At 59.2% G+C, this 13,996-nt stretch overlaps 2 protein-coding genes across 2 annotated transcripts in view; both read right to left on the bottom strand.

Annotated features, from left to right (window-relative positions):
- Nucleotides 1-13,996, bottom strand: part of RAB11B (RAB11B, member RAS oncogene family) — a 125,714-nt gene that overhangs the window by 10,862 nt on the left and 100,856 nt on the right. Inside the window, exon 2 of the mRNA XM_057418774.1 lies at nucleotides 1,397-1,475. Within this exon, the coding sequence (XP_057274757.1) occupies nucleotides 1,397-1,436 (40 nt within the window). The 5' untranslated portion in view covers nucleotides 1,437-1,475. The remainder of the gene's footprint in view (nucleotides 1-1,396; nucleotides 1,476-13,996) is intronic.
- ANGPTL4 (angiopoietin like 4) lies at nucleotides 5,321-12,943 on the bottom strand. The gene is made up of 7 exons (XM_057418740.1): nucleotides 12,440-12,943; nucleotides 11,950-12,060; nucleotides 11,414-11,543; nucleotides 6,993-7,106; nucleotides 6,813-6,908; nucleotides 6,260-6,535; nucleotides 5,321-5,742 (listed from the first exon to the last, which is right to left on the bottom strand). The coding sequence occupies exons 1-7, from the start codon at nucleotides 12,941-12,943 to the stop codon at nucleotides 5,561-5,563; spliced, it is 1,413 nt and encodes a 470-aa protein (XP_057274723.1). The 3' UTR covers nucleotides 5,321-5,560.

The following is a 13,996-nucleotide window of genomic DNA, read 5'->3' as shown; positions in this document are numbered from 1 at the left end:
TTGGAAACAGGGGGGAGTGCTCAAATCTTAAATTTAACAAAAGTAATCATTCCCAGACGTCTTCATTGCTATTTCTACCTTTGACACTACACAAACCAGATAGAAGACAGTTCAGAAGCCATGTACATTGCTAAGAAAGGGCTAAACCAGAAGCCAATCAAACCCCTGGGCATGATTTTTCTCCATGACATCAATTCTCCTTGATATTTAATCCCATTACTAGCTGGGACAGGAGGAAAAGAAGGGGAAGACAGTCCTACAGCAGAGATGTCACCCCACTTGGTCCCATTTATATGCCTCAATTCTTGCCTAGTCCCAAAAAGCCTATGAGGAAGGTTTGTTCATTTCCCAAAACAAAGCCACACCACAACCCCTACCCAAAAGATACACAGAAAAGAACAATTCCCTCACCCCCCATTTTTCATTAAGAGCTACAAACTATGCCAAGCTCCTCTGCAGCAGCAACACAGCAGGATGGGTCCTGACCAAATAGCTTTAGGTGAAGTTTCTCTCCAGACAGAATTCAAAATGCATTTCCAAGGTGACTGCAGTTTTGTCTCATTGACTATTCACAGAAAGAAAGAAAAGAAGTAAAATGCTTAGCCTTTCAAGTTCCTGGCTCTTAAACCACTTGGGAAATAGGTGGTGGATTGACTTCAGAAGGAAACTAGTTTAGCCCCAGACAGCTGAGCACGTTTTTGGAGGTTAGTCTTCTCCTTTACAGACAGAGAAGAAAACCAGGGGTGTTTTCCACCCTATCCTGAAGGCTGCAAAGCAAATACACACAACAGGCAAACACATCCAGCCAGGATTTCCAGCAGATGAGCACGAAGCAAACATGGAGGCAAACGTTTGAGCCCCATCCACACCACTGCTCAGGCCTCGAAGGCAGAGATGCGGGACACCGCAGGGAACAGCTCGATCCAGGCACCTTCACACACGCAGGACACTGACCTGCGGCAACCCTTACCCACCAGTGACACTAAACCCACCTGAGCCGGCGCCAGCAGACACCCACGTCCCCACCCAGCCGCTGCACGCAGGTGCTGGGCAACCCAAACGTCCCAGGTTCGGGGACAGAAGCATCAACACCACCCCCTGCAAAGCCCGATCAATGCTGCTCCGCTCCCCGGCCCGTTACCGGCGCCCCGCGGGCACCTGCGAGCCCTCCTCCCTCGGAACCCACGTTTCCTCCGCTCGTCTCGCACCGGGAGCGATCCTGGGGCCACCCCCACCTGCGGCACCCCCGGCCCAGCCCCCGCGGATCCCCACCGCCCGCTGCCAACGCGCAGCCCCGCCGCAGCCCGGCGCCAGGCCCGGGCAGGGCCGCCCCGCGCACAAAGGCCGCGGCGGCCGCCCCGAGCCCGGAGCGGCGAGGCCGGGCGGGCAGCGGTACCTTTGAAGAGGTAGTCGTACTCGTCGTCCCGGGTGCCCATGGCGATGGCGGCGCCGACCCTCTGCTGCCAGGCACCGACAGCAGCTCCCTCCTGCAACAGCAGCTGCTGCAATTATTGCTCTGACGCGCAAGAAAAGATATCACAGAATCATCATGGAATGATTTGGGATGAAGGGACCTTAGAGCTCCTCCAGCCCCAACCCCTGGCCTTGGGCACTGCCAGGGATGGGGCAGCCACAGCTTCTCTGGGCACCCTGTGCCAGCGCCTCAGCACCCTCACAGGGAAGAGCTAACGCAGGCAGGACAGTGCACTCCATGCTGCTGAGCTCCTGCAGAAGAGCTGAAGTCACTGGGAGGGGGTGTCAGGGCCTGGGGAGTATTGGCGGGTGGAGAGCTCATCTTGTGTTATTAATTTGCTGTTTCTTGGCTTTGCATCACGTTTCAGATTCCAGAGGGGGTTTGGGTTCTGCTGCTGTATAGGAAAGGGCTGGAGGCCCCACTGCCGGATCTCCCGGCACTTGTTTCTGCCAGTTGGATGCAGGCTGGATGTGGAGGGGGCTCCAGGCAGCAGGTCAGGGCTCTCCAGACTTTGCTGGGCCTCAAACACAGCTGGGTCTGGACACTGTTTCCTGATGCGCAACACCCTCTTTGAATCATGGAATCAAGAAGGTTGGACAAGACCTTGGAGCTCATCCAGTCCAACCGTTACCCAGCACTCTCAAGGCCACCGCTGACCCATGGCACTGAGGCCTTTTCTATACAGTGTGTGAACACTTGCAGGGATGGTGACTGCAGCCCTGCCCTGGGCAGCCTGTTCCAATGCCTGAGCACCCACTGGGGAAGGAGTTGCTCCTCGTCTCCATCTAAACCTGCCCTGGTGCAGCTTGAGGCCATTTGTTCTTGTCCCATCCCTTGTTCCTTGGGAGCAGAGAGGCTGACTCAATGACCTTGATCTAGGTTTAACGACGCTCAGAGAACCCCAGGTCCAAATGAGCTGCAGTTGAATCTTCTGCTGATGAGTCTGAGCTCCGCACGCACCACTCCTGAATCACCCCACCAGAGCACAGCCACAGGCTGAACTGAAGGTCCCCAAAAGCCCTGTCCCAGCATGGCCAGACCCCGGAGCCCTCAGCTGGCATCGACACGGCCCGGGATGAGCAGCAGCTGAGGCGAGGTTTAGGAGGGAGGGCTCGGATGCCTGCGTGGACACTGATGGCCGGGCTGCTGTGAGGCGCAGCCTGTTTTGGGGAGCAGCAGCGCTTGGTAACCCAGGGAAGGGTGGGAATGCCTTGGTCGGCGCTCGGTGCCGTTCCTCTCGCTGTCACTGGAGGGCGCTGCCACATCCTCAATGGGGCTCCCAGATGTTCCAGGCTGCAGTTGGAGGTGATGGAGGAGCTGGAGGGGGGATTTCAAATGGAAACAGGGACCCAGAACTGGCGTCTTCAAGGCCAGGTTGGACACAGGGGCTTGGAGCAAGCTGCTCCAGTGGAAGGGGTCCCTGCCCGTGGCAGGGGTTTGGAACTGGAGGAGCTTTAATGTTTCCTCTTGTCCCTGGGAGCAGAGAGCAGCCCCCTCCTGGCTCCATCTCCTTTCAGGTCCTTGTAGAAAGTCATAAGATCGCCCCGAGCCTTCTCCTCCCCAAAAACTGGGGAGCACCAAAAACCTCTGCTCATGAATAAACACAGCACAGCTCCCTGCCCAGATTCCATCTGATGCATAAACCCCTCGCTAGTCTCATCACTTCAGCATTAAGAACAAACCACAGTACTCGCGTATCTGCTCCTGCACCCAGGGACCAAACAAGCTTTGAATTAAGCAAATGGAACATTAAAAATGTATTCCTGAAGCCAGGAGTGAAGAGACAGCGCAGGTCTGGGTATAATGGGCTGTTTGTGCAATTGGGCTTGGGGCTATCATTAACCCCAGGTTTGTTCCCAGGGGAGGAGGAGAGGCACAGGAGCTGAGGCCACCTTGAGGTGTTTGTACAGCTGCTGTAGGGGGCTAGAGCGGCCTCGTGTCTCTTTCTACAATAAGCAGTTTCTGTCCCCCTTCCTTGCTGTTTTCTTCAGCTCCAGCACCATGTCTGGGATCATGAGCGCAGCTGGAGCTTACCTCCATCATCTTCAAGGCTCCGACTGCATCCCCAGCTCATTCCATTCCTACCTCTGTACCCATCCTCCAGAAGCTGCAGCACGTGCTTTTGGAGGTGCTTGTGCATGCGTATGAACAGGTTAAAGACCACTGCCTTTGGGGTCTTGTCCTGATCAGCTCTGACTTTAACCAGCAGCCTCTGCTCTTACTCAGGGAGTTCACGGCTTTCCAGTCAGCTACAAGAAGGGCCCCGGGGCAAAGGTCTGCCCTCAGGGAGAGCAGCACTGACTCTGTGAACTTGCTGCCCCGGGGCCTGGTTCTGGTCTCCTGTTCCCTTGGGAAGTCCACACATTTCAACCAGAATAAAAACTGCTGCTGGGGGCTACGGCAGGGATTTGTCTGGGGAGAGCTCCATAAGGCTGCAGGGGGAAGCTGGGGCCAGAAGGAAGCACAGCTCAGGCTGAACTCCCAGCAAGTGAAGTTTCCTCACACAGCTCCCACCTATCTGCTGGTGGTAAAGTACAGAGCAGAACCATGGAATGGTTTGGGACGAAGGGACCTTAAAGCTCCTCCAGCTCCAACCCCTGCCACAGGCAGGGACCCCTTCCACTGGAGCAGCTTGCTCCAAGCCCCTGTGTCCAACCTGGCCTTGAGCACTGCCAGGGATGGGGCAGCCACAGCTTCTCTGGGCACCCTGTGCCAGTGCCTCAGCACCCTCACAGGGAGGAACTAACACAGGCAGGACAGGTACAGGCTTGTTTTTATTAAAAGACACCTTCAGAAAAGATATTTTAGTACAAAAAAAACCAAGTTTAAAATACACAAACTACTCTGTTGGGTCGTTCCAGCATGAACATTCATAAATTACACATTACTATTAACACTGCATTTAAATATGGAAACAAATTAGAGAACAGGAAAACCATTGACAAGATCCAACATCCTACAAATGCCTATTTACAATATTTAGCAGCTAGGAGCTCTAGCATCATAGTCAATATGACTTCAATAGGATGGGATGCTTGGGAAGCCCCAAGACGGCATCTTGTTGCCCACGTGTCCCCAGACACCCACCCCAAAGGCGGAGGTGACAGCAGGGTACGTACCCAACAAGGTGGTGCAGCTCTTGCAGAGAAAGCCTGCTCTCCTCTGGCCTTTGAGAGCAAGTTTTGGGGCATGCATGTGGGATACTGCAAAGTACGGGGAGGCAGCTCCCCAGGCTTCAGCGGGGTTACAGCCCACAGCAAGGCTGGTTCTGCCCAGGGACCATCACTGCTTCGTACCTGGGCTGTCCTAGTGCTTGCCCTAACCCCCTCCAGCGGTAAGGCAGGCCTCAGGCAGAGCTTAAGACTCAGCCGTGCAGGATCCCACCCACCCTCTCATGGAGCTGGAAGCAGATTCCCAGCTAATTCCAGCACAGCCAGAACTGTAGGGTTTCCAGGCTGTGGGGACCAGGGAAGCCTGCGGCCCCGTTCTGCACAGCATGTCCCTCAGCCCTCCCACCAAACCCCATCTCCTCAGAGGGCTGAAGTCACCAGAGCAGGGGCTGCACAAATGGAGCTGCCCAGGGCTCCCTGCCCCAAGGACCAGAGAGGGATGGAGGCTGTGGGGGCTTGCACAGGAGGGCGCACAGGACATCACTTGGGAGCAACAATGACAGGACACAGCAAGGCTCCATCCCCAGTGCTTGGGTCCAGGGTAGTGACTCACTTGGTGTGCTCCCCTTTCCCCCCAGCCCCAGCTCATGAAACCCAGCACAGAAGTGTTCGGACGGGGCAGACAGCACCGGGCAGCTCGCCACAGCAGGTTGGAAGGATCTCTGTGCATCTCTGGAGGTCGATCTCCCTGCCGGTGCCTCCTCTTCTGCTTTGGGAGCTCCCATCCCGGGCTCTCAGCGACACGGAGCTGTTTCACTTCCAGCCAGGAGCTGGGTTGTGCCACCGAAGGGCTGTTAACCAAGAGGAACCCTCCTCAGGGCCTTCCCTGGGGAGGATGGGGCAGTTTGCTGTAAACACCAAGTGATGGAGCTCAGGTCTGCTCTGCGGAGAAGGTCAAAAGTCTCAAGTGGCAGCTTCAGGGCTCTGCTTCCAGCGCCGCGGGCTGGATTTTCATGGTGGTTGACTTCAGCGGGTAGTACCGGCCCTTCCATGTCTTCCAGAAGATTCCCTGCTTGCGCTCGTGCCTCTGGCGCGGGATGGAGCGGAAATACTTCCCGTTGAGGTTGGCGTGGCCACACGTGCTGAACCACCAGCCCCCTACCAAGGCAAGGCAGAGGCAGGTTTAACCCACAGCACTTCCAGGCAGAAACAAACCCAGCCTCAAGGCAGCTGCTGTTCTCCAGGCCTTTGGGACCCTACGAGACCACACCTGAGGAGTCCCATGCATTGGGAAACCTTTGCACAGGCCCTATAGGACTTCAGGATGTGTCTGGAAACCCCTGCAGCCCTTTCCTGCATGCGGAACCCCCTCAAGCCCTTTGGCAGCCCCATCTCAGGCCTGGGACCGGCTCCTATTTGCTTGAAAGGTTTCCAAGCAAGGTGACAACCAGGAAAACTGCTACAGAGAAGATGCCTGGGGCAGGAACCGAATCCCGAACCCATCCTGGCTTCAGCCTCCCTCCCGGCTCCCTGCACAGCCCCAGGGATGCAGCTTTCCCAGGGTCAACACCAAAGGGGTCTGGAGCTGCAGGCTCCCGTCCCTCTCCTGGCCACCACCGGGCAGCGGAAGGCTGAAGGGAAGGTGCCCCCCTGGGGAGGAAGAGCTCGCACTGACCTGAGAGGTGCTTGGCGCAGTTTGTGTCAGCTTTGAGGTCATGGTCCCGATCCCGCGTGGAGAACGGCAGCTGCCTGAAGTCCCCGATGGCGTTTTCCAGCTCTCCAGAGAGGGGTCCCAGCAGGCTCAGTGTGTAGGCTGTGCTCTCGCCACCCAGGCTGAACACAAACTGAATCGCCTGGGAATTTCCCTCCCAGTCTTCCAGCTCGATCAGGAGATTGAATCTTCCCTCTTGGACGAGGCGATGCATCTTCTCCAGGCCCAGCCAGAACTCACCTGAACCAAGACACACTGCAGTGGGTATGGGGACACAAACATGCCATGAAGGCACGGGAACAGGCTCCAAAGACAAAGAGGGACAAGGCAGGACCCTGCGCCACTTGAATCACTGTCTGGTCCCTGCAGGACAAGACAGGAAGGCCAAGGACTCTTGGTCTGCAAGCAGTGGTACCATGTTCTGGCACACAGAGATCTTCAGGGGCCATCACGGGGCAATAATTCATGCCAAGATATCACTTATCCCACACTAAGATAGACACCATCATCCACCTACCACGAAGGTCTCCAAAGCCATTCTTGTAGGCATCCCAAAGCTGGTCAAAGTCCACAGAGCCGTCTGTGCGCCTCTGGATCACAGTCCAGCCACCTTCTGCAGCAGGGAGAACACGGTCACTGGGGTTCCCCTTTACGAGGCCATCACGGGAAGGGCTGTGGGGCACGTGCACTGCTTTACCTGTGGTCATGTCACAGTAGACCTTGAAGGGCTGGGACCCTGCGGGCTGCACTTGGAAAACGCCGCTGCTCTGCTGCCCAGCCAGGAAGAGCTGGTGGCAATCTTGCGGGAGCCCTGCGGGGAAGGAAACAGCCACTGAGGAGAGGGTGGCCCCGAGCCCTGCTTCCTCAGCAGATTGCTCCTGCCACGGCCCCGGCACTTGCAGCCCTGGCCCCCAGCCCAGCAGCTGTGCACAGCGGTGGCCGCGGCTCCGGACACGCGCCACCGGCTGCAGCATCTTCCAGCTCCGTGACCCTGCATCTCCCCATTCATTCATCCATCCGAACGCAGCTCCTCGGGCTGCAGCCAAGGAAGAAGCCAGGCACGGGGCCAGGCTGGGGTGACCCAGGCTGGAGAGCGCGGCTTCCCAAGGAAGCTCCCAGCTCCCTCTGCAGCTGGGAGCATCCCCTCCGGGGTGAAGCTGTCCCCACGGGGCTCAGCAGCTGAGCCCTGGCTCAGGAAGGGGCCGGTGCACGCAGCACCCAGGGACCACGGTGGCCCCAGCAGCCGTCCCACTGGGCAAGCTGCCACCGGCAGGCGCGGGGCCAGGCTGGGCTGACCCTTGTCTGCCCAAGGCACCTCGACCGGGGCAGAGATGGGCTGGGGGGACCTTGGCGAGCCCCAGCTCAGTGCACCCAGTGCATTGCCCGCGGTGAGGCTGCCCCGAGCTCGTCCCCCTCCATCCACACACAGCGGGCGGGCTCCCACCTCTCCTCCTGCCCCTGCCCCTGCGGGACTTTGCCCGGGGCCGCCAGCACAGCATCGTTTCAACAGCGCTGATAAAGTCCATCCAGGAACTGGGGAAGGGATGGGGAAGGGGGGGTGAAACCTGTTACAAAACCCGAGTCAAAAGGCCACGGGAGGATGAGCAGAGCTCCAGCCCCTGCAGTCAAGGGGCTCTTTGTCAGCCAGGACAGGTGCCCCCCTCACCCCCAGACAAAGGGGCCCTGTTCTCCCCATGCGAGGGTGGGATGGATTTGGGTGGCTCCACAGCTGCTGCCACCACGACCCCAGGACAGGCGGGTGAGGAAGCCCAGAGACAAGCCCCGGCTGTGCTGGAGAGCTGCTGCCCCCAGAGCCCCACCATGGGGTCCCCCCTTTGCTGTGTCTGCCCCCAGGGTCAGGGCTGGAACCAGGACTGGGGAGCAGCAGCTTGAAGAGGAGCCTCCCCCACTGCTGTGGGGCTTCACATTGAGCTGTGAAGGGCAGGAGCCAGATGCATCCCTGTGGGGCACTGCCCCTTGCTCAGTCTTCACTCAGTCTGACCACCCACAGGGCCCCAGTGCTTTGCTGGGATGAAGAGTGGAGCCACTCAGATCTTCACAGGGTGCCCAGAGAAGCTGTGGCTGCCCCATCCCTGGCAGTGCTCAAGGCCAGGTTGGACACAGGGGCTTGGAGCAAGCTGCTCCAGTGGAAGGGGTCCCTGCCCGTGGCAGGGGTTGGGGCTGGAGGAGCTTTGAGGTCCCTTCCAACGCAACCCAGGATGGGATTCTAGGAAAGGTCAGCATGGGGGGACCAGCGGACAGCAACGTGACACCCGCCACCACCTTTCACCCATTTCCCCCCTTCTCCCCCCCGACCACCCCAGTGAACTTTCCTCTCCTTGGCACCGGGCCCTCTCCCACCGCCGCAGCCACCAGCGCAGCGGGGCCAGCAGCATCCCCGCGCGATGTCAGCGCTGGACCGGTGCCACAGAGCCCACCCGTGCACCCACAGGACTTGCTTTCTCCCTGGTGGCCAGCACCATGGGGAGGCCAAGTGCATCCCGACAGCTCCCACGCTGTAGGGAAGGAGAAGCCAAAGGAAGCCTGGTGGGAGGAAACCCACAACCCGACCCCATACCCACAGCAGCAGCCTGGAGCGCGGCAGCAGGGAGGTGCTGGAGCCTGCTGAGCTCCTCACCTCCTCTCCCGCTGCATCTCCAGCATCAGCAGGGCAGTGCCCAGGAGAACGCTCCACAGAGCAGCCCCATCCCTGTCTGTGATGTTTCTCCTCAGCCTTGGCCACTCTCCCATCCCTTCCCCTGGAGCACCAGGGACTTTGTAAGCAGCTGAACGAGGTGCAGCTGCTTGACCAGCCTCAGTGCAATCTTGGTTTGAGGAACACGCTCCTTAGCTCCAGTTCGTGTTGCGCATCCCTATGGCGCCGGCAGGACAAGCCCTCCTGGCTGCTCGGGACCTTTGCCTTTCCCTCCCCTTTTTACTTAGCCAGGCGAGACACAAGAATCAACAAGGCTCCCAGAGCTGCCCCAGGCATAGCACCCTTGTTACCCAACAGGATCTCCAGGCATGCCAGGTCACAACCTGGGATAAACACCCTGCGTCGCTGATGGCAGGAGCGGGCTTTTCATCGCCTCCCCCTCACCCAACCCATTTATTTTGGAGTTTCGGAGCCATGGGGAGAAGGCTTTGCTGGGCTCTGCCTTTCCCCTACTGGGCTGGCTGCCAGGCAGCACAGGCTCTGCCTGAAGACATGATCCTCTTTCTGCAAGCGATTAAACCTTTCACTCTCCAGGCTGCTCCGAGCCTTCAACTTTCACATGCTTGGCCCTGAGCCATTTCTGGCCTCAAAAAAAAAAACCCAAACTTGAGCTCACTTGGATGCAAATAAAAGGCTCTTTCTCAAAGGGCTGCTGGTGGAGCTCAGTCCTGTTCACCAGCGCCGCGGCTCTGCCTCACAATAGCACAGAGCAGCCACGAGCCTCCCCAGGCAGAGGGCACGGCGCTGGCCCACCACACATCGAGGGCTCCAGGGTTTGCCAGCAAAGCCCCTCGGTTTGCTGATGAGAGGAAGCCAATTTGTCTGCTCTCAGCAGTATCAACATCAGGGGTTAGGCAAGAGAAGGGTGAGTGAGCTCATGGCAGGGAGGAGGGATGCCTGGAGCATTAGGGATGCTCAGGGTCTTCCCATTAGAATCACAAACAACGAGGTGCTGAGCCCTCATAGCACCCCCAGGGGCTGTGGGTCTTCTCCGTGCTGCACCCAGCACCCATCAGCACCAACAGCACAGCCTACATCTGCCACCATTGAGTAGCAAAGGCCCAAACCCATCTCCCTGCACCCCACTTTCAGCCTAACCTGAGAGCTGAGGAGGGGGCTTGGACTAAGCGGCTGGACTGGAGGACTTTTAAAGGTCCCTTCCAACCCAAATGACACCAGGATTCTCTGGCACACTACTGAGGCCAAGCCAGAAAGCAGAGCTGGGGGAAAAACACAGAGGGGAAAGAGCTTTTGAGATGCTGCTGTCACCAAGGGAGCCTTTACATGGGCCCACCACAGGCTGGCCACCCCCACCGACAGAGCACCGGGCGTTCCGAGCCCCATGTCCCATCTCTTTCCTGCCTGCAGCAGTTCTGCAGCTCTTTTGTTCTGCTCACCCAGCTCCCAGGCGCAGCAGTGACAGCTCCCAGCTCCTCACACAACCAACCACGTGTTTTCCCATCGCTGTCCCTGCCTGGGGCAGGATTTCCCCACGCATCTCCTCAGCCCGCCTGGTTTGTGTTTGGCTTGCGCCGGACATCCCCGGACAGCTGCACACGCAGCCAGCACCCTCATTTAGCTGACTTAGCACCAGAGCAGCTGCTCTGGCCAGCAAACCCTGCGGGGACACCGGTTCCTGGCTGGGAGGAGGCTGCAGGACACGGCACAGCTGGGGACACCCGCTCCAATGCGATGCCCTGCGGGAGCTGCTCCAGCCCCTCACTGGCACAGGAGATGCTCCAGATGCAGCATCCGCTCGCCCGCTCAGTGCCAGGAGTGCCCCGTGCCCTCCCCTGCAGCTCAGCACCTTCTGCTAAGGATACCGTGAGCTGAGGCACTTGGCTTTCATGTATGGGCCCTAAATATGAGCCAATACAATGCACAAGGATTCCAATAGCTACAGCAGTGGAAGGTGTCCCTGCCCATGGCAGGGGATTGGGACCAGATGAGCTTTAAGGTCCCTTCCAGCCCAGCCCAGGCTGGGATTCTGTGATCTCTCTTTCCTCTCACAGCTCCCTCCATCCACAGACAGAGCAGCCGGCCCTGCCTGGTGCGGTTTGTGCAGGTGAACAAAGTTAACCCCAAGGAGCAGCGATCCTCCTCTCCTCCCTGCATCCACACTCCCAACCTCTCAATCCTCTTTAACAGATACCTGCAGCCATGTTTGTCCTCTCCCCACTGCATTCTTAATATCAGGCAGAAAAATTCCTCTTAAATCCTTAAATTCCTGCTGGACTAATACCGATCCAGAAGGCTACGATCCTGCCCATGCTCCAGATCCCCCCCGTCTGGCCCAACTCCCAGGCTCTGGATTTGGGTGCAAATCTCACACCCTGACTCAGGACAACTGAACCTTTTGTTTTGGAGCAGCAGGTTTGCTCCAGCGCAGAGCAGACACTCACTGTGCAGCAGCACGGGCTCCCTGCTGGTGTTGTGGCTCTGGTTCACGAGGCTGAAGCTCTTCAGGTTTATCTTCCACTTTGGAACCTGTGTTTTGTTGTCCTTCAGGTGGAAGGGGATCAGGAGATTGACCTAAAAAAGCAATGCACAAGTCAGGACAGTTCAATTCCAGCTCATTTTCAACACCGGTGCTCAGGGGAACTCCTCAGCCCAGCCTCTCCCCCGTGACCAGAGCTGGGGCTGAACTTGCCCAGACACCTCAAGGAATAGGACATAGCAGCAGCTGGGCAAAGCCGGGAATTACTGTGGGCTTTCACACCCATGCTAAAGAGTTTGTTCTGCAGATAAACCCAAGGGAGGCTCCGTTCCCACAGCCCAGTTCCTCTACACAGATGCTCTGGAAGCCGCTTGTTTGCTGCTGTGGCACAAGGACCAGGGCCGTGGCCCTTGTAAAGCCCCCAGAGCTGGGGAGCAGCGTCAGAGCTGCCTCTCCTCCCACAGGATCCCAGCAGCGTGTGGGACCAGCCCGGGAGCTCACCTTGCTCTGCAGGCTCTTAATCTGCAGATTCTGCTTGTCCAGCTTGTACTGCTGCTGCTTGATCTTCTGCAGGAGCTCCTCGATCCGCAAGTTCTGAGCATCCATCAGGGACTGCAGGAGGTGGGGGAAGAGCCAGGTTAACCCCCAGCTCTGGGGAGAGCCCGGGGCTCCCAGGGAACCCTCAGCAGGACCCCCCTCGATGGGACTCCCACTTGTGTGTGAGGGGGTCTCCCAGTGCCCCAAGCCCAGCTCCCAGTGCCCCAGGGGAATCGGGCCCCCCCCACGCTCCGGAGGTGCTGCTCCCCACAGCGGCCCCCTTCCAGCCGCTCCCATCGCCCCGGGAAGGGTCCGTTTCCCCACAGAATTCCCGGCTGGAAGCCAAGGACCCCTCCCCGCTTTCCCACCAGGTCGCTGCCGCTGCCCCAGGCGGGTCGGGTCCCCGGTGCCGGTACCGGGGGGCCGATCCCTCTGTTCCGGGGGCGCTGCTCACCTGCAGTGCTCCCAGGTCCCTGGCGCTCTGATTCCCGGCCGGCCTCGCCTGCAGCGCCAGCCGAAGGCGCCCCTCGATCTGCTCCAGCCGCCCCTGGATCTCGGCTTTATCAGCCGCCACCTCCTCCAGGCGCTGCCGCAAAGCCTCGGAGAGGTTGAGGAGCTGCCGGCCGCGGCCCTCCAGCTCCCGCACGCTGTCCCGCAGGCGCTCGCCCTGCTCCTGCGCATCCCGCGCCTGCCGCAGCAGCCGCCCTAGGGAGCTGTTATGGGCGCTCAGGCGGCTGCCGAGCTCCCGCATCTGCCCCTTGGTGCGGTCCACGTGCTCCTTGAGGCCGTGCCCGAGCTGCAGCAGCCCGTGGGCGATCACGTTCACCTCGTCCCAGGACGCGAACTGCGCCCGCCGCTCCTTGCCCGCCGCCCGCCGCTCGGCCCCGGGGCCCGCTCCCGCCGCGGCTCCCAGCAGCAGGAGCAGGAGCAGCAGCACGGACACCCCGATGCGCTCCATGCCCGCCCGCTCCGGTGCGCGCTCCGCCGCCGCGGCCCCGCTTTTATCGCCGCCCGCGCACCGCGGTGGGGAGGGACCCGGCACCGGCCCCTCCCCGCCCGCCCGGCCCCGCCGCTTTGTTCGCCCTCCCCCGGGCAGGGGCCGCTCCTCAAACCCTGCCCGCAGCAGCCCCGGGCTCGGAGATCGGCCCAAGAACCCCCCCGCGCCCCTCGGTCTCCGTCCCCGCCCATCCCCGTCCCCGTCCTCATCCCTACCCCTTCCCCACCCTCATTCCTTCCCTTCCCCGTCCTCATCCCCATCCCCTTTCCCATCCCTATCACCATCCCTATCCCTCGACCAAGGCCCCTCATCCCAGTCTGTCTCCTGTTGGCAGCAAAAAAATCACATTTAAGCATGAGCAGCAGGTCGAGAGAGCGGATTCTCCCCCTCTGCTGTGCTCTGGGGAGATCCCCTCTGCACTCCTGATCCAGCTTGGGACAAGGGATGTAGTGACAGGACGAGCTGGCTGAGCTTTAAGGTCCCTTCAACGCAAACCATTCCATGATTCTGTGATAAATCCCATCCCAAACTATCTCTGATCGCAGGAGCAGGAGTCCCGGGTGATGCCCCACAGGAAGCAGCCAGCTCTGGGGAAGGTGCACCCGTGGGGTCAGCTCCTTTGCGCCCATGGGCTGAGCATGATGTTCACCCCTCTAAATGCTCCCAGTCTCCCAAGGATAAATTCCTGCCCCCTGTAAGGCTTCAATCTTCCCCCTTTGAAAAGTGGGCATCATTTGTGACTTGGACTCTGGTTACTGGCTCTTCCCTCGTCCTCCCTTTTTTCCACTGCTTTAAAAGGCATTTTCAGTCTGTTTTTTCTCCCTATCAATGAATTCACACACTGTGATGGAGCCTTTCAGCTCTTTTCAGCTAAGAGCAGATGGAGCCCTTCTGCTCCCTCCCCACTTGGTGTTTCCTCTGGATCTGCCACAGCACATCCTAGGGTAGGGAGCAGCATTCCCATCCACACCACCTTCTGGGGGCTCAATGCCAGCTTCCCAAGCACTGCTGGGC

Source organism: Pezoporus wallicus, unplaced genomic scaffold (assembly GCF_028554395.1).
Source record: "Pezoporus wallicus isolate ANWC-B61680 ecotype Strahan unplaced genomic scaffold, APGP_CSIRO_Pwel_v1 contig_14027, whole genome shotgun sequence".
Classification (NCBI taxonomy): domain Eukaryota; kingdom Metazoa; phylum Chordata; class Aves; order Psittaciformes; family Psittacidae; genus Pezoporus; species Pezoporus wallicus.
This window is presented reverse-complemented; position numbering and strand designations above follow the sequence as displayed.

Bases quoted from the DNA above. Each gene is read 5' to 3' on its own strand.
- ANGPTL4 (XM_057418740.1), bottom strand. From the start codon at position 12,943: ATGGAGCGCATCGGGGTGTCCGTGCTGCTGCTCCTGCTCCTGCTGCTG. The intron at 12,061-12,439 runs GTGAGCAGCGCC...CACCTCCTGCAG, and splicing joins GGGACCTGGGAGCACTGCAG to TCCCTGATGGATGCTCAGAA. The intron at 7,107-11,413 runs GTGAGTGTCTGC...CCTTCCCCGCAG, and splicing joins GGAGCCCGTGCTGCTGCACA to GGCTCCCGCAAGATTGCCAC.